The following is a 22,613-nucleotide window of genomic DNA, read 5'->3' as shown; positions in this document are numbered from 1 at the left end:
TGATGAAAAACTAAAACTTGTGGTGTTGCCGGAGCGTGTTTACGTTTTTTTAACACGAGGAATAACCTTGCCTCCACACGAGTGACAGCGCTCAACATCATGTCTCTCCGTTCGCTGCTAACCGTGAGGAACATCCCAACGCAACTTAGCTAAACAAAGCGTGATCGCTTGAACGACGTGACGTTGTAATTAAGAGTCCGGCGCATCACGGCGCTTTCGGTGACCGTAGCTATGGAGACTAACCGCCATCGGCCGCATGCGCGGCCACTGATAGCCACACGGAAAGCCTGTAGTTGAAGTCGTCTGCGGCAATTGATTGAAGCAGACGACATTCCGACTTTATACATGGCGAAGGACTGGGAGGAGGCAACAAGCAGGCCGTTTGTATACAGGTGCCGTTGAATATCCCGTGGTGCATCCATAAGACATTCCGTAGCAGACGACGGGATAAGACGCAGACGGTGTCGTCTGCTAAGTGTGCAGTACGCGGCGGAACTTCTTCCACGTGAGCAGTATATTATTGCTTTTTCTTCCGCAACAATGTTCCGTGGGGAGGTCACACGAATACATCTTGCTGCTGTCTTTTCACTCACGTCGTGCGAGGAAACAAATAAAGCCATCTAAAAGTTTCGCTTTGCCATAGTGAAGTACAAGAGAGTGTTTCGTGCAGTACTACTCGGTTTTTATCATTTCCTTGCGTCACACTCTGAGCAACATTTGGATTGCCTGTGGCGCTGCATGGTTGCTACAGCTATCAGTAGAGGCACTGAGAAGAAGGCGTGTCGTTGTCAACGATGGCCCACTTTACAACACACTGATGTTTCTTGTTTGGATAGTGCAAAAGAATGAATAGGGTACTGCTGGTGCTGTAGGTTTGGGACTCCGTAACAGAGGTTAGTGGCGACTAATGGTATCGGCATAATCGGCAACATTCTGCAGATATTGATATCGAGAAATCCCAGTTATCGGTTGCTCAGAAAGCGGTCAGCGAGTGATGTTTCAAACACATCACAAAATGCATTCGCTCTCGTGTGCTTTTGGAATATGACGCGATTTTCTTTTGACTCAGGCTATTTCGTTAACAATGTAAAACCCTTCAATTCCTTGGCTCGAATTTTTCGCGAGTCGGCCGCGTAGTACGTATTCGAGACCACTAAATTTCGCGGGTTCTTGCTAAAATTCGTGGCTTTATATTGGCTTAGGTATTGACTTGGACAAGCCCGACAATGGTCTTCCACATTTAATAAAAGCTCTGTTTCTCCTGCTTGTAATGCAAGAGTAGTCCTGTAGGGCTTAACACGCACGTCCAAGCGTGGAAATTTTCGGAGAAGTTTGCGATCGCAGCATAGCTTTTGAAGTGTTAAATTCTTTCTCGATTTTTTTTTTGCCTGCCCTTAAACCTCCGCGAAATTCGCGAAAACTAGCGATCCACAAACGTTAAAGATTTTACAGTACATCCACTATGGGCCATAACAAACATCACATATTTCTTTGGCGTTCATATTGAATTTCCGAGGTTCGTACTACGTGCCAAATATAGTGATCCTCATCATCATCATCGTCCTATGGTCGTCACTCAAGCACACAACAGGTGAGAAAACACCTGTCCGAATACAGCATTTTTAGCTGCGTTCACGGGAGCAGGAAAAGTCACGAACATCACGCCCACAGACGTGCTCCCCTTTTTCGTAACTTTTCAAAAGTGACGGGGCTTCCACTAGCATTTCCTTCTTCGAGTCATCTCAGCTCAATCACTCCCAGCCTCATTTAGCTACTTGAGGATGAAGGATCGCGACAATGTCTGTTGCGAATGCCTTTCCGTTAGCAGTCTTGTTGTTCCACGTCAAGAGGGGTCGTTGTACCATTTTGCACCGTCGTCGGTTTGAAGACGGGACCCTTTCTGCTTCCGGCCAGCATGGGACTCAAGTTCAAGAACGTGATGAACGTTTCTGCTTCTGAGCGAAGTGTTTCGCGCTGAGAACGACAAATTCGGAAGCTCGGTTGGTATCTATTTTGAGGTAACCTTCGGAAGTTTCCTGGCGCCAGTGGGGGCAGCGAGGGGGCGGAAAGCGAAAGTGGATCAATAATCCAGCTTTCGTGTTCCTTTGAGTGTGTATTTAGTCTGTTGTTTGTTGCCTGAGGCATCCGCACGTGATACTCTGGAACGGGAGAATCCGTGGTTCATCCAGAATTGCAAGCACGTGGCACGTTGTAAAGCGTTTGGCGTGGGGGGGTCAGTATTACAGTTACGCTGTAACAGGTTTATGTATCATTGCAGATATGTGCCTAAAGCTGGAATAACGAAGCTCTGCCCTCTCTAGGAGGTGCCGCCAAACCTAAGTGGGGTGCAGGGTGGTGCGGGGTGTTTGGATAAATCGCTGGGGACAGTGCAGCACCGTAGAAACCCTATTGAAAAATACTTCAGAAAATCTTACAAAAGAAATCTCTCAGACTGCTGAAGGAATTTCTATGAGGTTATGAGACTAAATCTTACAAAATTTCTCTCAGAGTTTCGCACAGGGATCCTGTAGGATTCCAGGGAGGATTTCTTACAGGCAGGGGCAATGCAGCTTTCTTACAGGGCTTCTTACAGGGTGGCCTGTGAGGCTTTTTCACAGGATTTCTTACAGGCCTCGAGACCCGCAAGAAAGCCTGTGAGAAAGTGTAATGGGCCACCCTGCAAGAAACATCCTAAGAAAGCTGCACTGCCACGTATGATAATTGAAGGATCCCATACTTACTTGCTGAGAAGTATTGAGAGTAAGTCGCATGCCGTCACTGTAAGGAATGTTGCAGAACATTTGTGGCCCAGCCAATAAGTTCAGAAAGGCATGACCCAACGCATTGTACACGTACTTGAAATGTCCAATGCGACGACCAAGAAATTTCTTCATGTGATTATGACAACTTTTTGTTTCGCACATTGGGAACGCGTAGGCTTTCTTCCGTAAAAGCATCATCCAACTTTCTCGAGACGAGAATGGGTTACGACCACGCACGAATCCAATTAATTTCTACTCGCTGCCGCTTCTTCCGAGTTTAACCTAGAAGAAACAGCATTTTAAAAAGCACGGTTAAAACAACATGTGTGTGCGTGAGAGATAGGCATAGAAATATGTAACATACCGTTTGCTCAAAGCACAGTTGCTATAACCATCTCACTGCATTCTACCTTCCATTCCTCAGAATACGCGCGAACAGGGGTAAAGACGCATAAAGAATGAGAATGCGTAGTACGGACGATTATATACCACACACACACGTGCTATATACCTCAAAAGCGACGAAAATCCTGAATTCCTGGCGATATTTGCATGAGATGCGTAGCTGCGTCCATGCGCTTCAACGTTTCAAAGCAGACTAACGAACTTGCTGGCAGTTGGAATAAACGCTGTTTCTGAATCACGCTGTTTTCTCATAGAAATCACAAGGCCAGACCCTGAATTATCCCACAGGATATTTTCACATTGGTGTGCCTGTGATGATAGGTATTCGAATCTGCATCCTTTGTGGGAAATTCTGAGAGACGAAGACGCTTCTGTAAGAAATTCTGAAGGAATGCTATGTTTCTATGAGATTTTCTGAAGTATTTTTCAATAGGGAACGCATTGATGTGCAACACAGCAGGATCGTCACAGGAAGATTTTACGATGAGAAATATTCTCCAGAACCAGACGTGTGAGCCGTCCCCTACACTCTTAGAAATGAACTTCACCACATAGCACGCTCCTAGCTAACCATCATCCCGAATGACAACGTTCTCGCCCTAGATTTGTTGAAAACGGGAAGAGGAGCCTATTTTGTGCCGTGCATAATGGGCACAAAATAGGCTCCTCCTCCCGTTTTCAACAAATCAGGGGCGAGAACGTTGTCATTGGGGATGATGATTGGCTGGGAGCGTGCTATGTGGTGAAGTTCATTTCTAAGAGTGTACCCTTTCCCCGAGCAACGTGCCGCCATCGACAGGCAGACCGCTCGAACCTCTAGGACGCCCTCCCCCCCTCCCCCCAAATTTGGGTATATGGTAATTGCCACAAAAATGCGTACGCCTCCCGCTCTCCTCGAATCAAAAGCGATAACCCTATCGTTCGCGGCAATGATTGGTGCACTACGTGCTATGCGGTGAAGTTCTGTTTTTAGAGTGTACTAGACATACTGACATGAAGTTACCCCGCTTACATCGACTCATTACCGGTTTCGTAACATGCCTAAAACAGCGTAGCACGGTAGCATTAATTCGATACGAGTGACCCTCCAGGAATACGTTCCAATAACATGCTCTAGAAATAGAACTTCGCCGTATAACGTGCTCTGCGCACGCCGAATGATACAGATGTCCCTTCTGGTTTGAAGAGAGAGCGGGACCTACGACTTTTTATGGCAATTAACGCATATGCAGTATTGTCACAAAAAGGCGTACGCCTCCAGTTTTCCAGGAATCAGGAAAGAGGACGGTATCATCCTAAATGACAGTTGATTCTGAGCATTCTATGTGGTGAAGTTCTGCTTCTACAGTGCAGGTATGCATGCATGCACGACGTGTGGTTGGCTGGATGAACGGCTAATCCCGACGGTGCCTCTCCGCGTGCAGTATCTCACTTGGGATGTGTTATGTTATGTGTGTGTGTACGTTTCATCTCCTCTATTCCCATTCCACTCATGTACATACCTGCCCTGAAGTGCAGTACCACATGCCCTGCGCTGAAATACCTCATCCCATCGCCATGCATGTTTGCATGCACTTTGTTGTTGTTCAGATTCAGAATCTTCTGTTCATGCATCCATAGATGTAATTACATTTTACATGAGGACGTCCCATAGTTAGTCGTTGTCGTTTATGTGTAATGAAATGAGTACTTTGCCTTGGTTGATGGAAAATGAAACGGACATGATAGACAAGTAAGGAACGTGTAATTCGTTCCTAATTATTTAAACTAAGTTACTGAAATACAACTCGGAGCATCTTGTAGTGTAGGATATACATAGTTGAGGTTAGTGCGTCTTCCTACTGATTCTCCCCCGTTCGGAGGAATTCGGAACACTTTACATTGTACGGCCAAGCGACTGGCATCTTGGTTAAAACTCCTTACCTTTTTTGTTACTTATATCTCCGAGAAAGAATGCAGAATAGAAACTATAGGCTAAGTGGAAATAACAAGAGGGTCGTTTTGTATTGTGGTTAACAAGGCTTTCCGTGTATTTTGTGTTATTCATTAATACTTCAAACTTGTCTCTGTTTGTGTCTCACGAATGTATTCAGAACACGGTAACTGGTAAATCCAGAGGCAATAGCACATGCTTGTTTCTGCATCCTGTCTCCTGGCCTGTATTGGGTGCCGGGTATCCTAGCGAGCGTAGAATACTGTCTTGTGCGGGATTATGCATTGGTTCGATGTACAGTAAACCCTCGTTTTATGAACCCTCGATTTACGAATTCCCTCGGTTCATGAACGGCGTCACAAGGAACCAAACTTTTTCCGTGTATTTCTCCCTCGGTTTATGAACCCTCGATATCCGAACTGTGAACGGATTTTCAGGGAACGAACCGCAAAACATGTGTTATGACCTCGATTTATAAACGGGGTTGTTGACAAAGGGGCTGTACTGGGATCGCGTCAATAAAGATGAACAAATAATGAAGCATGATGTAAAACCCCGAGGCTAGGGAACACGAAGTGACAGACACAAACACGAAGTGTTCGTGTTCCTTAGTCTCGGGGTTTTGCATCAACAGCTCGCTTGCTTTCTAGCCATTTTTTAATTGTCAAATAATGAAGATCAAGCAGCCGTGCAGTGTCCCGCAGACACAAGCATTACCAGAGGTGACTCACCTGTTTTGTGAGTGGAAAAACTTTACTACCTGGGCGACCTATCACGGCCGAGCGGCCTTCAGTTTCAATTCTACCTAGAAGATGGAAACACTTCGTGGCTCCAAGCGAAAGCGATCAGTTCTAACACCTGGCGACAAGCGGGATATTTGCCGTTGGAAACAGTCTCACCCCTCGGCTAATATCAATGCCGTCCCTCATTGCATGGATTCACCGTGAATGGGGAAATAAACGTAATCTAGTACATTTCCTGTCGTGCTTCAGCCCATTTCTCTTCTGTGCCCCTTGTACCTCGATTTATGAATCCCTCAATTTATGAACGATTTTTCGATACGCGAAGGGTGTTCATAAATCGAGGGTTGACTGTATATAGAATTTAGATGATATTGTTGTAGCGTATGTGAACCATGCCAATGACCAAACTACCACTGCATCGGTATAGTAGCTTTGAACAAGAAGTTTGTAATGGTAGGTAAGAATCTTCTGAATAATATTTTTTCGAATGTTACATGAAGCGACGTGGCATAAATTGGACGCGTAAAATGGTATCTGGATCAGCGACAACAACAATCAGGAAGTGAGAGGCCTCTCAACCGACGCGCTGCTGTTCTGCAGCGCTATATGCTGTTGGAGGCCACAACGAAAGGATGTACGTCGATTAAAGGAAGACCTCAGTTTCTTTTTTGAAAGGGAGCACACCTTACCGCTGCACAAGGCATATCCAGAAGAGCACAAAGGACCCTGAATACACACCCCTTAAGTACGGCTTTCGCACGAAAGCGCAAGAAAAGTGCCAGATAACGTAATTGCACATTGTCCGAAATATAAATTCCAGATGTAGCTGCATTTGGCTGTGCTTGCTCCTTTTGGCTCCTTCCTACAACGAGCACTCGTACGGCCGAGACATGACCAGAACACCAGATGATAGATGATCACACCTGCCTTCCCAGGCTGTATGTGTGCCAATAAAAGCTGGTAATACGACACGTAAAACACCATGTGATACGCCTACTCCTTGAGCGGAGACATGACTGGCAAGTGTCAAAACAACAAGACGTGGACTCAGGCGTGGGGTACGGGTGCACGCGGTCGCATGCCTCCACGCGCTAGAAGGTTTTACAACAACATTTACAACACGCGTGTGAAAATGTGCTCACCAGATTTGCCAACTTCTTTACTCCCTAGGACAACGATCTTGAGAGAAGACAGCTGGGTCATCTTCAATATCATCGATGAGCCGTCCAGTCCACACAGTGACACACAGTGAGTTATTCGTATATCAGCCTTCTGGCAGCTCACTGTCCTTCAGTGCAACATGTCAGTTCATTATTGCACGCTTACTAGCACTCCTAAAGGAACCGCGTAGTCCGAAAATCATTCATCCACGGGCCTTGATGCAAATGTTGACGAGAACACCTTCAGCGAAAGCAGCAGCGCGCGCAGAACCTTATTCCGGTGATGCAGAACAGCAGAGATAATGGTAGAGGGGCCCAACGGTAAACCTCGAGTGCACGATGGGGTATAGCAGTCCAGCAGTTACAGTGCGAGTGCAAGGGCAGCGTCCGTCTATGTTGTGCGTTTGAACGATGCTGAATGAATAAATGGCTCTGCTACTTGCGCGAGCGCGTCGGGTGAGGGGGTGAGTATGTTTGGAGCTCCGACTGGAGGATGGAGAGCAAGGCATGCGTTGCGCAAGGAGCAGGAGGCCGTGCTTGCCGGAATTTGCCGGATTGGTCTGGGTCGGGAGCGACAGTATTTTTATGCCTCTTTCGAATGCGTACCCGCGACAGGCACGTGGGCGACTTTGTTTTGATGCCGTGCGGCTCGTGCGGAAGGACCTTTTGTGGATCGTGAAAATAATGAAAGGCTGCGGTTGAAATCCCGTGCTGGCTTCACGTAGGCGGTACCGTGCTCCGACTAGAAATATGTTTCGATTTCGTATACCAACATGAGAGTGTTCCGTGCATCAGTCATCGTTGCGAACTAAAAGGTTGCTAATCTTCTATTACCGTTTCAACAGCCAATGGAGGCTGAGCATGTCAAAGATATATGTATATTCTTTATTGATTGAGACAGTACCCCATTACCCTGAGTCTGGGGTAGAGGCGAAAAGGATGAGGGAAAAACAGGACGTCCTGTTGTTCCGTCATTCGTTTCGTCTCTACCCAAGACTCAGGGTAATGTCCAGAGGCGGATCTAGGAGGAGTGGGGTCCGGATGTCCTGAGTCCTGACCCCCCCTCAATTTCTGTCGTCACATAGAGTTCCAATTGTTGACCCTAGGCAGTGTAGTAGGATGCTCTCAAAGGCAGGACGCCTCCCCCACCCCCACTAAGAAAAAATAAATAAATAAATAATCCGAGATCCGCCTGTGGTATATGTCTCAATCAATTAGCTTATACCAGCTCGCTTGCTTAAATCACCCCTGTTCTATATACACTTTGATTGAAGGATATCACAAACGAACACTTATAATGTTTCATTTCAAGGTTTCTATGGGGGATACGCACAACCTTGTGTCACTTAGTTTACGCAAGGGTCTCATGCTCCAATATGCCTATGACTGTACCATGCTTGCTCAGCACTGGAAGCTTGATGTGAATCAATCCGCATTATGAGAACAGACTGTTTCAGGCGCAGGAAGGTTAAATGCGCAATACAGAGACGCAGTATTTCCTGGGTTTGCACTGATTACACACATCCCGAAACAACAGGAGGTCCTCCCTTCATCAATACTACCAGCTGACTGCCCACAGTGGACTTAAGTTTTATAGGATTGAGTACCCAAGCACTTCGGGCCCCCAAAGAAATAAGTGGTCGCCATTGAGCGTGCTCAGAACCCAAACAGTGCCTGGTAGAATGCGCGGTGACGGGTTTAGGGCCACAATGGTGCTTCGGTATACTAGAAGAGCCTACCAGAGTTCACGACAGGTCCGAATGAGATACTGGCAGCTAATGCTCTCACATGTCGATGAAAGTTGACCAACGAAAAGTTCGATATTTTTTATTGTTTTACAAGCTGCACAGTAAGGTTCCAGTCTTAGTTAACACCGGCGAGGTAGCTTGTGTACTATCTTGTTCCTTAAAGGTACCGTAAAGAAGCAGAGTTTATGTTGACGGCGTAGTTCAACAACTTGTCGCTTGTAAACCCAGCGCAAAAAGTTACAAATGTGACGGACGACACTTAGTATTTTTAATTTGCTAGCAAAATTGAGGTAAAATGGCCCGGGGCTACGTCTGGTGACAAATAATCCGCAATTCATCAAGCAACAATGTTCCCGGCTGAGTTGCTGCCCTTGGTGGCTACGTAGCCAACTTTTTTTTTTTTTCGTTTTAGACCCAGTGTTGTCCGCATGCAATGTGGTTTGTCGCCGTGCTTGACCAGCAATGCGCATTTGGTGACTACTTCGACACAATGTTGTCCGTAATTTTCAAATTACATTTTCTAAAAAGCTGTGAGCGCAAGGGACGAAAATTGCGACATTTAGGAGTACGGAAGGCTCAGGCTATGGAATAGATAAGAATAGATAAACCTTCTGAGATTAAACCTGTACTCCTTTACGGTAGCTTTTATGAAATTGATTGCTACAAATCAATTTGCCAAACACTATCGTAAAATTTCAGCCTCCTAAGTCTAGCCCAATGTGCAGCCCAAATATAGTCTCGCCTTGAGACTCGCGTAGGCGAAGTACATTGAACACGGATGACTGGTCGGCAGGGGAACAAAAAGAACAGCGAAATCAAAATAATGAAAGAAGGAATGCGATAGCTGAATGACATCATGCGGATTGCATCTCTTCAGCACATTTTTGACATGCCATGGCTGAATATAGAAATGTTTCCAAAACTCCGCATGCTAGAAGCAGCGTACGCCCACCTGTGAATGACGACATATCGAACGGGCTCCCGATTCGAACCTTCACACACTGCTTCCATTTTCTGCGGCCCAAAAATAATCACCCTGTTTCACGAAGCCGTCTGAAACATGTTTTCCACCCTTCCAGTCCGTTTACGTCAGGTTATACACAACACTTTTTGTTTGCCTATTTCACATCGCCCTATATTTTTAGCCCCCAATGCTTGCCATAGTTAGACAGCTTTGGCGCCGTGAAGTGAAAGTACAGTTATCCGGCCAAACATGTAGGAGTGCGACAAACAGAGTTTTTGAGCCGAAGTTTCATTCAGGTCATCTCTTGGCACACGACCTCTACGAAGACGGATCCCTCAAGCGGCGACGCCGAGGGCTTTCGTGCACCTCCGGTCGCATGCCAAGATTCCGCGTCGCGTCTCGGCGTCGCCCCGTGCCTGCGTTCCGCTGCTGAAAAATGATTTCTTCAGCAACTTGTCAAGCGTTGTGCCGTTCGGTCGCGCTGACACTCGCTGATTGCATTTCATTTCCCTTTTTTTTCCTCTTGTCTTTTCACGTAGTCTTGTGAAATACGACGCGTGTCGAGGCAGTGGTGCGAGAAACACCAAAGGGTTAAAAGAAAAATGCCGGTCGTTTCGAGTGAATAGTCCGGAAACGGTGTTGAGGCGGAAGTATATGGTTGTTTTTCGTTCAGGTTGAGGTCAACTCCGAGAGTTTTTCTTCTTCATTTTTTTCTTTATTTTTTTTTCCTGAAAAGGGGCACTAAAGTGCAAAACTTTCTCCTCGCTGAATGAAAAATGCCGTTACCTTGACAACAATACAAAAGGAACGGGTTTCATTCGTTGCGTTATTAGTGATTTATGAACGAAAGGTACGGCAATGTACGCTTTCCCTCTCCCTCTCCTGCTCAAGAGGCCGGATGTGCGGAGCGTGCTCTCATTGGACTCCTCGAAAGATTTGTCCAATAATCGCGGGAGATCGTTTGAGGAGACCAATCACAGGCTTCACCGCGCATTGTCGCGCTTCTTGAGTATAGGAGAAAGAAAGCGACAATTGCATTTTTTTTTATAAATTACGAACGACGCAACCGATGAATCCCGTTCCCTTTGCGTTGGCGTCAGAGTAACGGCATCTTTCGTTCCGCGAGGAGAATTTTTTTCACTTTGGTGCCCTTTGAAATGGGTTGCGAACACTTTTTCCCAAGTTAGTTCAAATAAATGTGAAAGACAATTATTTGCGTCGATGACCTCTCACGACAGAACTTCATTGCACAACACGCTCCTACAGCCAACCATCTCCCCGAGTGACGTCGTTTTCTTCCCTAATTTGTTGAAAACGAGAGGCGTACGCCTTTTGTGAGACTTATGCGGTGATGGTAATTTTCACGCAAGGGCCAGCGTGTCATGTGGTGAAGATCTGCTTTAAGAGTGTGCATTGCAAGTTTTACAGTAAAGAGTGCAATAGACGCATAGAAAATCTGCACCATAAATACCGAAACTCATCCAGCTCTGACATCACCGCAGCCGCCTCCGCCGGTGGGACTGCGCGGGAGAGGCCACGTGTTTAACGACTACCAATGGGAATTGCCGTAGCATTATGGTAGCTAGAAGGACTCCTTCTAGCTACCATAGTAGCATCTTGCTTCTGTGACGCCAGAGCTTGACGCGTACGTGTGTGCGAGGGTTTATATCTCGCCAAGAGCGACGCGTAGAAAGATAACATTTTTTTGCCTCAATAGTCTGGCATGCCATACGATACGTGCATGATGTTAGAGAGCGGATTTTTAGGCGTTAACAGGTAGCGCTCTTCGTCGCATAAATCGTTCTAGGCCAACCAACCTTCAGAATCATATCGTTTTATTTTCCGATTTGAAGGAAAGTTGATAGATAAAAAGGTGTGCGCCCCCTTTCTCAGCTTATCGGAGACAGAGTGATATCATCGATGCGATGATGATTGGCATACTGCGTGCTTTGCGGTCAAGAGCGCCCGCTGTTAGTGCCTAAAAATCCGCTTTCTATAGTTGCAACTCCTTGGACTTTGTATTCACACGAGCGACATCCTCATGACATCCTGGGAATATTCTAGTGAACGAAAAAGCACACACACACACACACAAAAAAAGAAAACACTGCTCACGGGGCAGAAGTTCCGTGTCACAAAAATGGCGTACGCCTCCCGTTTCCAGCAAATTAGGGGACAGAACGATGTCATTCGAGATGATGGTTGGCTAGGAGACTACTATGCGGTGAAGTTCTGTTTTAAGAGTGTGGTTCTGCAAACTATGAGGAATACCCTGCAGCGCAGCCATGGGATGTTCTGTGGCAGACGACAGGGAAAGACGGTGTCGTCTGCTACAGAACATCCCATGGCTGCGCCGCAGGATATTCATCACAGTTTGCAGTGCACAAAAAGACATGACGTTGAGCGCCTCGCTTACGTGGCAACAGAAAGCTATGACGTTCCGTTAAAGTATTCTGGACGATGTCACTCGTACGTATACACGATGAATGGATTGATGTTTTCTTCTGCCGTTTGCTGCCACAAGGTGTCAATGAAATTGAGAGGTCTGGGATGACACAGTATTCAAGCTGCCATAGATGGCGCGAAACTCGGTGAGCTTGTGTCGCCATTTAATGACGCTAAAACAATATTGGGCAAGTGGGTCACCAGATCACAGATGGAAAGTCAGGGAAAGATTACGATCAACGCATTTACACCGCTTGGCGAGTGCAATGGCCCTCCTTCCTTGCACAACGCGCAGCCCTCGATACAGCCATTATGACATTCATATCTGATTACAACGCGCCTTCCGTAGGAATCATCAAGACTCAAAACTGAATCGCGACAGGCAAGCTCTAACGACGACACGCGTACTTAAACGGCGAACGAATTCCAGCGAAGCTAACCGTTAGGAAGACATTACCAATTTCGCAAGCCAACATGATGAATGATCTCTCGCCTTTATTCTACTATTCATGTACCAGACGAGCATTCCTCCTGCATCCCAGATACCATCAGCGTTCGCGGCCAAATGCCCCGCATGCCAGCTCATGCGCGCGTGCTTTGCGGTTTTCTAGGAAGGCCGTTGGCTGGTTGAACCTTTAATTTCCCGCGTTAATTCCACCCCCGTGGCTTTTTCGGGCTCCGGTCTTGTATTTCGAGTGGTGAATTTTGGAGAATCTGTCTCGTTCGTGAAGGCAAACAGGTAGAAAGCAGTGCTTTGTTCAGAGATCATGCGAGGCGACGCCCATGTCGTCCTATTTCGGGTGTTTCGCGCATTTTTTGTAGAAGCGTGCGGACGAATCAATGCACCGGTTTTGTTGCGATGAATCTGTTCCGGGTATGGCAACGAAACGTGACACTTTTCTTGGATGTCGACCTATGAAACAAGCTGATCGGCGTTGCGAGAAAGCTGCTGACTGACACGAAAAAGAAACATAGTTCCGTCCTTGAAGGGTTGAACAACCCAGTCGATAACATGTACGGATATTCATATTCCCCAGTACGACCTCACATGAAACGCTGTTACGCAGGACTTCCTCTATAACTCCCAGACACACAACGAAATGCACGTCCTGGAGGCCCCCCAAAACGAACAACTTGTACACAGATGCTTAGTTCTTTTTTTGTCATCATCATCATCGTCATCATCATCGTCATTGTCATCATAGTCATCGTCGCTAACGTCGTCCGATCCGTTCTTGTAACTTCACACGCAAACAAGATGAACGGCTTTCTTTTCGCCCACCTTGTACGTAGCTCGCATACACGTGCAAATAAAGACGAATGATATAAGTCGCAACACTGGCGGTCTTTCGCGGATGGTCTCATGCAAAGTTGCATACGTGTTAACTGCGGCGCGCTGTTTGCCAATCGCGTTTTGTCTGGGGATTAAATGTGCACCACTTAACTCAACGTGCTCTTCGCAAAGACTGTAATGTCTTTGAACTCGGCGGCTGTTTTAGAGCAATAAAGTAATGTGTGCCGTTGCCTTGGCTCACATCCCGTGTCACTGATCCCGGCAGCCATTGGTCTGGTGTAGACAAAAGTGGGAGAATGAAATTGAAGTAGCTTGGAGAACTGGAGGCACCTGCGTGGTCAGTGTCCAACATGCGATTGGTCTATGTGAGCCAGTGTAATGTGACTTAATGGGCCAGTGTAAAACACTGATTCGTGCAAGTTTCACAAATGTGAATCTTGCAGCACGGATCACAAGAGAAGCGCGAAAGAAAACTGTACAAAAAGACCACTACAGAAAAAAAGAAAAAGAGCTGATGTTTGCCAAGTGCCTAGCGCAGGTTTACCGCACCATCTGCCGGGAAGGAAGCAAAATATCCCCAGGCTACATCGCCGGGTTGTTGCGCAATATCTCTACTGAGGTCCTTTGCGTGTATGTGTAAGGGGGTGGGGGAGGTCAAAATGTGCGCCGAAAATATAGATGGCGCCACAGTGAAGCGCATTTTACTGGCACGTATTTAGAAGGAATGCGTTCTGTACATCTGTATGATTTTATATGAGGATCGTACGACTTTGTTTGCATTGCTTGTATGGTGCACCAGATTACATTGCTCGTTGGCGCTGATCAATCGTACCGGCATAAGACATCTTTATTTCCGCGACGTGCCTACTTTTGAGCAGGAAGGCACTCCAGGATAGGAGTTGCTATACTAGCGCACCTGTCTCCCCAATCCCCGACGAAGTGCGTGATAAGTCCCAAACGTAGCCATACCAGTAAATGGACAGCCTTATTGGGCCATCGTTAGCAGTGCGTAGGTGGGCGTGCTTTTGAGCGAGTGGCGTCGGAAGGTCACGTAGAACGTGATATCCTCCCCGTCAGGGTGAGAGACTCACCTCTGAGACTCACCTCTGAGAGCCCAGTGCAAAGCCAGTGATTAAGGGAAGAAAAGTAGCCGAAGCTCTTTGGCTGCACGTCGGAGATCTGTTTATAAGTCCCAAACGTCGCCACACCACCACTGGCCAAATACGTGCCAGTACGTGCCTAAATACGTGCCAGTGCTGGTGTGACGACGTTTGGGACTTATAGACACATGTTCCACGTGCAGCCAGAGAGCTTCGGCCCCCTTTTCTTCCCCCGATGAGGTACGTTTCTCATATTACGCCCCTCTCTTCGAACAACGGCAACAACTTTATTCGAATGACTATGATTGGGGTGTTTCACCGCCAGGGGCGATACTCTACCCCATTGCTGGCGGTAATGCGGTGAAATGGAATATTTTTCTAAAAGTTCAGTGTTAGCGCCGCGAAGCAACTGTGGCTATAAGCGGCGTACAGAAGTGGATAGATGGAGAATAAATAATGGTAATGGTACCGTGATGTTACACGTAAAGTTTGTCTGCGCAGTATGTGGCGACATGTTGCACGTACCGCAGGGTAGGACTGCGGATAATTTGGGCCACCTGGGGTTCTTTTGACGTGCGCCGGAAATCTCCGACACACGGTGCTGGAAGCAATATTTACCTCTCCCACATTGCTACCGCCCTCGGTCGGGATCAAACCCGCGATCTTGAGCTCAGCAAGCCAGCACGTTACCGACTGAGCTACCGGGACAGTGGAGGACGGTGGAGAGAGGACAGCAGGAAGGAGTGGGCGACAGGGGGGTTAGTATGCGTCCTGGGCCGACATTCGTCGGGAAATTCTGCCGGAAAACCCAGGGAAAACCCTAGAAAGTACAGCCGGTGCGGGGAGAAATGGAATAATGAATTTGCCTCACAGTGCGGACCGAAGTCCTACACTCTCAGAAATGAACTTCACCGCATAGCACGCTCCTAGCCAACCATCATCTTGAATGATATCGTTATCTGACCTGATTTGTTGAAAACGGGAGGCGTACGCCTTTTTGTGACAATTATGAATAGCATATAAGTGTCGCAAAAAAGCGCTTCCGGTCAAGAGATCCAACCAGTCACGTGACAGGCGAGTCAAAAGATCCAAAGCGTCAAGAGTTCCAACCCGGTCAAGAGATCCAACGAGTCAAGAGATCCACCGAGTCAGGAGATCCAACCGGTCACGTGACAGGCGAGTCAAGCGACAAAACCAGTGAAAGCGTCATACTGGTCAGGATTCCCGACAGAAGAGAAAGTCTATCCCCTAGAAGTCGGCCCAGGACGCACATTTCCACAGGGCGTCAGTCGTGACGTTGCCCACATACGTGAGGCCGACAACGGCAAGCCCTTTCAACATCACCACCACCGCCACCACCATCCCTTACAATGTTCATTGCAGAACGATTCCGCTGTACGTGGTATTAAGTTAGGAAGTAATATGCCCGGTAACAGTGAAGACTTTTCAGTGTTTTCTCTCTTCTTACCACACATGCACACGCACAAAAAAAAAGTAAGCGAGAAAATCCTGAGGGGTCACCGCGGCGAGTCCTCCTTTTGCCTTTGGACGTTTATGTCCATTGCCCCTAGCGGCTAGCGCCGTAACACGCTATGCCAGAACGGATGCTTGTTACTAAGAATATTGAGCTCAACTTACAAAGAATCGTATTCCGCAGGGCTTAAAACGTATCCTTGTCGCGTTCTTTTCATTGGCCCCCACGTGAAGCAGACACAAGAAAAACTGGCGGTGTTTGTGGGGGAAAGGCCATTGAAAACGCATGGGGCGAGATTTTGCTTTATTTTTAATGTTCTTCCTACATGACCATAGCGCTTACAAAAAATTAGAATGAAACTTCAGATAAATGGCTATCAATCTGCAGAGTTTCGGATGGGTCAAACCTAGTCTTCTATTTTTACAGTGCGATCGAAATGTGTAACGTTTGCTGTATAGGTAAACGATATGTTCTTACCTGAAGGAGGAACAAATTAGGAACGAAATTAAACAGGAATGACTCTCGTGTATTGTGTGAAACGTATAAAAATTAAATTTTATCGCCCGTTCCTTCTTCTTCTTCTTCTACCAAGTTTCTTGAAGATGATCCACCGTTTGAATCGGGACTCGACCGTCCACACAAGCGCTACTCTAACTTGCGTCTACGAGGATCGAGCCACGCATCCATTGACTCCTGCAGTATTTCTCGCCGGGAAGAAACTACCACGTTGACGTTGTCAGAGTGTAGTTCACACAGCATACAAGAAGTTACGTGGACGTTATGCAAACAGGTTTGACAGCAGCACGCAGAACGTTGCAGGCCTTCCGGAAAGTATGCCTTATATACTGTGTTACCTGTCGGAAGAAATATTTTCGGACATATTTTCAGACGCATTTTCGGAAGAAATATTCTGGTTGTCGATGCGCCAGAAAAACCCGATTTATCATCGTCATCGTCGTCGTCATCGTTATCGTCATCGTACGAGCATGCATAACTGCATACTTATGGCGTATTCCATTGGGAGAGCAGATTTTGCCCCGCGCTGGGTGGGGTTTGAGTGCGTGCTCCCGGCGGGGTCACACGGGTTTGCTTCGTCAATGGAATGCTAACAATCGTTCGAGGTACGATGCACGCGCTGCGCATAGCACGTGAGCCCGTGCTTTCCTGTGTTAGCTTTGGTCTCGTGGGTCAAAAACTATCGCTCTTTCGAGCAAATGTTTTGCCCTTGCTCCGCCAATGTAACATTCAGCGTCTGACACGATTCTGCCAATGGAACAGTTTTTGTCCCTTCCCGGGGCAAAAAAATTGACCCAGCTCTGCCAATGGAATGCGCCATGTGTTTTTTTCTTTTCTTGCGAGGAACGGGCCTATGGAACATTGTTGTACAGTCCAAAAATTTATCCTCGGGGATTGAAAGATACAGTGACACTGGTCACTTGAGAGTGAGCCGCTTGAAGACAAGACGTGGGTCGGTAATATAATGAACCGCCTCGGGGCGTTGTCCGGCCTACAAAATATGCGCGCACACACCAGCTCCCGTATATTGGTTCGGATGACCGGTTTCCTCGCCGGGTGTGGGAGGTGACGCGGGTTCGAACCGGCTGTGCTGTCTGGGGCTTTCCGGCAGACCTTCCAGACGAATATCGGCCAGGGTGTCGAACCAAAACGTTTTTCGTTCCGGTTCTATCATAAACTGTCCGGTACCGGTTCTGCTCCGGAGCAAAAAAATACCGGTTCATACCGGTTTTGAACCGGTTCCGCTTCTGGTGGACATATTCATTCCCAGAAAAAAAATCAATCTTGCAATATGTAAACCCGTTTATTCCGCATACATGGTATTTAATATTAATAGGCAGCTGTGAAATTGGTAGCTCCTGGTTCCTGTACGTGACTGTCTGTTCAAATAGGCTTTCTCCTTTCTTGAAGCGCATGATACAGACGGACCTGTCGGGATGTCATACGTAAAGTACTTTCTTGCTGGATTGGTGCGATCGCGTCCCATCCGAATGTCTGTTGCTGCTTCCTAGCCAGCGAGCACCACCGCACGAGCACGACGCAAACCGAGAAACACCTTCACTCACAAACGCGCTCGACTATGGCCCGTCATAGCACGACGGCTCCGTTTTCTTTTCTTCGTGTCCTGTCCACAAAAGAGGCGCCACTTCGCACGCTCTTGCCCTCGCGGATACGTAAATGTATTCAACTTCGCTGCTCTCAAACAAGGGACGCGTTGCACGACATTACTGATAGAGAAGCCGTTACGCAGCCCCCTTGGGTCGATGTTTAGTTGAGGAGAGTTTGGGCGGATGAAATTTAAACGAACACAATGGCACATTTGTAGAGAGCCACAACCGGTCACATGTATCTCTAAGTCTATGTGCGCCAACGATAAAACTTTACAAAGGGAGCCTAAGGGTCATAGTATACCGACATACATTCCACCGTAACCGTAGCCCTCGTAAAGTATCAATGACATGACTTCAGAACACACGACGTCAGTTTCCTTCGTAGTCCAAACTGGCGAAGTTTTTTCTTGGACCGAAAACCGTTAAATAAATTTTTGGGTTTCCCTCGTGAGCGAAAAAAAAAAGTATACGGTTTCGATTCCGTTCCGGTTCGCACCAAAATAGATTTTTTTTTTTTTTTCAGTTTTCGGTTCTGGTTTTCGGTTCGCTCCGACACCCTGATGTCGGCACAGTTCCCCCTAAAGTCGGCCCAGCACGCATACTAACCCCCCTGTCCCCACTCCTTCCTGCTGTCCTCTCTCTACCTGTCCACGTCTGTACGCTGCTCATAGCCACAGTTGCTTCGCGGCGCTAACACGTAATTTAAACTCACGAGAACCAAGTAGCCAAAATTGGGACGAGGACACACACACACACACAAATCGCCCATAGTAATTCTTAAAAGTGCCATTTATTCACAAAACACTAGAAAACTATTAATCGGTCGTGGGGGTCATCGTTCAGGGAACAACAATGTTAGCAACGAGTGACAGATACTGTCTCGCTTCCGTAGGGACCGGATCAGAAGTGCTTGTCGGAGCCCTGGAACTTCTTGGCAACATTCACAAGGGCCTTCTTGTGACTCTGGAAAACGATTGAAACTCCACGAGTTCGTGCCAGAAATTTCGTTTGACTTATTGCAAACCTTATGCAAGGGCCTTATGAGAATATCATCTTGGCACGGTAAGAAACAAGGACGTTATAGGTGTCGCTGCATTGCCTGTTCCGTTACGAATAGAAGCACTATAGTCACACGCTACGAAAACTCGTCGTCGGGCCGTGTAGCTTTTCCATGCATGGAGTGTTGTACGTGAACATTGGCGACTCATCCAATCGGGAAGTTAATAGCTCAGTATTATACTTTGGGCAGTTATTAATTTATTCGAAGTTCATAGTTTAGAATTACTGAAATACGTTCGCGACATTACCACGAAAAGAGAGCATGGTACGTCTTACGGAAAGGAGAAGAAATTCTATAGGCACGCGGGCATACTGACTTACCAGTACATACGGGAAGTGGAAAGTCTTTTTCGCGTAGCTCCTGCTTAGTTGACGAACGTACGTAGACTTCAGCTGGAAGTATTAGGGATCATTCGTTACATTACGAGATGCATTTACAGTGGGCGAAAGGTCAAAACACAAGTTGCTGCAAACTGGGAGCTGCGGCTATAGCACATTCTCACGGGTCAACAGAGTAGATGGATTTGCAGCTTATGGTCGGAATAGTTACCAATTCGTTCACTTTGGTCCTGATCTACGAAAAGAAATGGACGAAGCCTTATTACAACGATGGCCGTGTTTCTGTGAGTCGGAATAGAGCGGAGTGTTCCTCTTTGTGCTCTTTCTTACCTGGGCAAGAGCCATTTCCAAGGCATCGTTCCTCTGCGAAAGATTTATAAACTGGTTATATGATATCCTAAAGCTGTTCAGAATATCTCGCACGACTCTAGATTTCTTACATTCAACATTACACGCTGGATAAGATAGAAATGTACTATCAACGTACGACTCGTAAAATCGTATCAGTCAATCAATCAATCAATGGTATCGTATCGTATCGTATCGCTTACCTGCTTTAACTGTCTATCGCACGACTCACGTTGTCCGGGTCCCTGCAAGTAAAAGAGGAATGTCACAACTGTCTTCCAGCTATGTAACCATAGCAACAACACTTCCACTCTTTATTCATGAAGCTCCAAGATACCCTTTGGTACTTACCTCACGAACTTTATGTCTGTAGCCGCTTGCCAGCTGCTAAAAAGGCAAACATTGATGGGCATGTGTTACTTTCAACACATTCTGTGGCTGAGCATAACGTATGTGTGCTCTCCGGTGATCTTATGATATCTGCGTGTCGTCGCGTTCTTTAAGAGAACAGTGCCAGTTGCTTTGACAGTGTCAGTGTCAGTGGCTTTGTTGGTTAGACACCTCAAGACAGTACAAAGTTGTGTACTACTGCAACGGTACACGTATACATTGTATGCTTTCGGACACGTGTGCCTGTGACTTTCATGTTAATTGTTCTTCCAAACAGGGGCTTTACGCTGTGGTACCGCAGTGCAATATTGTTAGTTATTTAGCCCGTGAGCCCCACGGGTCTCCTGAATTAAAACTGGGTTCCTCCTCGTCAAGTTTGTGCGTATCCGATTGAATATACAAAGGTCTTCGGTGAATAATATTCCTGCAAATTTATTTGATATATCTAAAAAGAAAAAGAAAAGATAAAGAGCCGCACACCTCACTCGTCTTTCAAAGATTGTGTGACAAAAGACAGTCGGCAGCATTCGCCTCGGTGACGTTTTCGTCACCTAGTGATACAATCATAACGGACTACTCAATAAGGAATTTTTCAAATAAAAAAAGTGTACGCAAAACACTGTCTGGGTTCGTGGCATGTGTAGTGATGACCTCATACTTCTTTGGGACCCCCGAAGGGCCAATCGCTTGGGTATACTCTAGACTAAAGCCGCCTAATAGCATGGTTCTAACGCCCTCTCAAAATTTTCTCGTATACAGTGAATTGCTATCTCACTACTGTTTTACAACACACAAATAAACATGTCCTTACCAGGATGGGCAAGAGAACGCAGGTTGTAAGAAGGGCAGCTTGCAACACTGACGCCATTTTTGTTGACCGAAAACGTAAGCACTACACGTCACACTACAAATGAGTACTGCTAAGGTTTACGTTCGGGGCCGTTCCTATCTTTATAAGGAGTAGCACGCATCTCATTGAATAGCACGGCTCGCGGTCAGCCTTCTACTTCAAAAGAGTCCTCAGTGGATGTTTTATTATCCTCCACACTCAAACATCCCCACTGGAAAGCCCACTTACGTTGCCGCCTCCATTCTTGAAAATCATTGCGTCAAAACGGATGCGTTGTAAAACTGGCAGATTCAATAGGCCCTGGGGAATTAATGGCCGATACATCACGATTTCTCAATGTGCGTGAGGCGTAAAGTAATTCAATTTCAGCGTACTCTTTGTGAATACCACATCTGGTACCGCTCGTGGAGTCTCAAAAGGTGGATTAAATAAACCTAATTGTGACTCAAACACAATCCTGTCAAGTTGTTGCGAATCGTCGAAATACAAACGGGCGATAGCTACGATTTTTGACAGCTGTAATGCGTGTCCACGGGACATGCATTACTCCCTAAAGTAGGGCAGAATAGTTAGTTGTCGAACACTTTTCGCGAACTTTTTCATAAAACTCTCCTCTTCTGCGTCGCGAACGAGCTGAACGAGCCACTTCTTCGGAATGTCACTTGCTGCCAGATGCTAACGCATCGATCGTCCCTTTCAAAGCTCTTTCTCTCTCTCTCACACACACACACTCAGAGAACAATAGACGAGTATACACTGCTCTTCATCTCACGCTGCATGCATTGCACCCATTCTGCATCACTCCACTCGTTATGCCCAGGGCCCGGTTGCACGAAACTTCTGCTAGGATCCTAATCTTGAGGCACTTCGTTTGGCGCAGCTCTGGCAGTGCATTTCGCTGATAAAAAGGTTTACGTCAGTAGCACGTGACACAAGCACTAACAAGGCTGCGCTAAAGGACATTCCATGGCCATTCCTCAAGGTTAGGATCCTAGTAGAAGTTTCGTGCAAGCGGGCTCAGGTGTTGTGCCCTCTTGACGAGGCACGCGCAGTATATGGCTCCACGAACACAGACTGTGCATGAACAAAAGTCGAAAGGTTTTTGCAGACTCGTGTAAAGATTGCTGTGTAGAGGGTAGGACTCTACAGTCGAGCTTCTCGGAGAACATCAGGTGTTAATTGCCGTTCGTGCAGCAGGCTGTGAACGGAGGAGGCCAGTATAGTCTTCGAAGGTCTTCTGGAACAGTGGTGAAGGTTTGATGCATGGGCGTAGCCTATCAGCATTCAGCCAGCTATCAGCCAGCGGCATCTCCATCCTCCCATGTTGCGTTGCTGCAGGAACGCATGGAGTCCCACACGGGTTTGTCCGGAACGCCTTTCCAAATCTTCTTTTACTACATCCCCTTTGTAATCATTCCCTCATTCCCTGTTCTGCAGTTTGGGTCACATTATGTAGGTATACGTAACGTCTCG

At 46.8% G+C, this 22,613-nt stretch overlaps 2 protein-coding genes across 4 annotated transcripts in view; both read right to left on the bottom strand.

The window, feature by feature from the left end:
- LOC135400877 (ras-related and estrogen-regulated growth inhibitor-like protein) overlaps positions 1–9,736 on the bottom strand; it is a 35,970-nt gene extending 26,234 nt beyond the window's left edge. The window contains exon 1 of one of the 2 annotated variants that reach the window (XM_064632844.1): positions 9,704–9,736. In XM_064632844.1, coding sequence (XP_064488914.1) covers positions 9,704–9,719 — 16 coding nt within the window. In that variant the 5' untranslated portion in view covers positions 9,720–9,736. Of the gene's footprint in view, positions 1–6,985; positions 7,501–9,703 lie in introns of those variants that run through there. The other variant, XM_064632843.1, reaches the window with a different exon arrangement.
- A 9,188-nt stretch (positions 9,737–18,924) lies between these two features.
- Positions 18,925–21,298, bottom strand: LOC135399803 (uncharacterized). Of its 2 annotated transcripts, none has more exons than XM_064631544.1 (7): positions 21,102–21,298; positions 20,252–20,284; positions 20,104–20,145; positions 19,883–19,915; positions 19,764–19,787; positions 19,535–19,606; positions 18,925–19,117 (listed from the first exon to the last, which is right to left on the bottom strand). In XM_064631544.1, the coding sequence occupies exons 1-7, from the start codon at positions 21,156–21,158 to the stop codon at positions 19,055–19,057; spliced, it is 324 nt and encodes a 107-aa protein (XP_064487614.1). In that variant the 5' UTR covers positions 21,159–21,298; the 3' UTR covers positions 18,925–19,054. The 2 variants fall into 2 exon arrangements, with proteins under 2 accessions (XP_064487614.1, XP_064487613.1); XM_064631543.1 differs by having other exon boundaries at positions 20,252–20,287; positions 21,102–21,293.
- Positions 21,299–22,613: the final 1,315 nt, after the last annotated feature.

This window comes from Ornithodoros turicata, chromosome 7 (assembly GCF_037126465.1).
Source record: "Ornithodoros turicata isolate Travis chromosome 7, ASM3712646v1, whole genome shotgun sequence".
Lineage (NCBI taxonomy): Eukaryota > Metazoa > Arthropoda > Arachnida > Ixodida > Argasidae > Ornithodoros > Ornithodoros turicata.
This window is presented reverse-complemented; position numbering and strand designations above follow the sequence as displayed.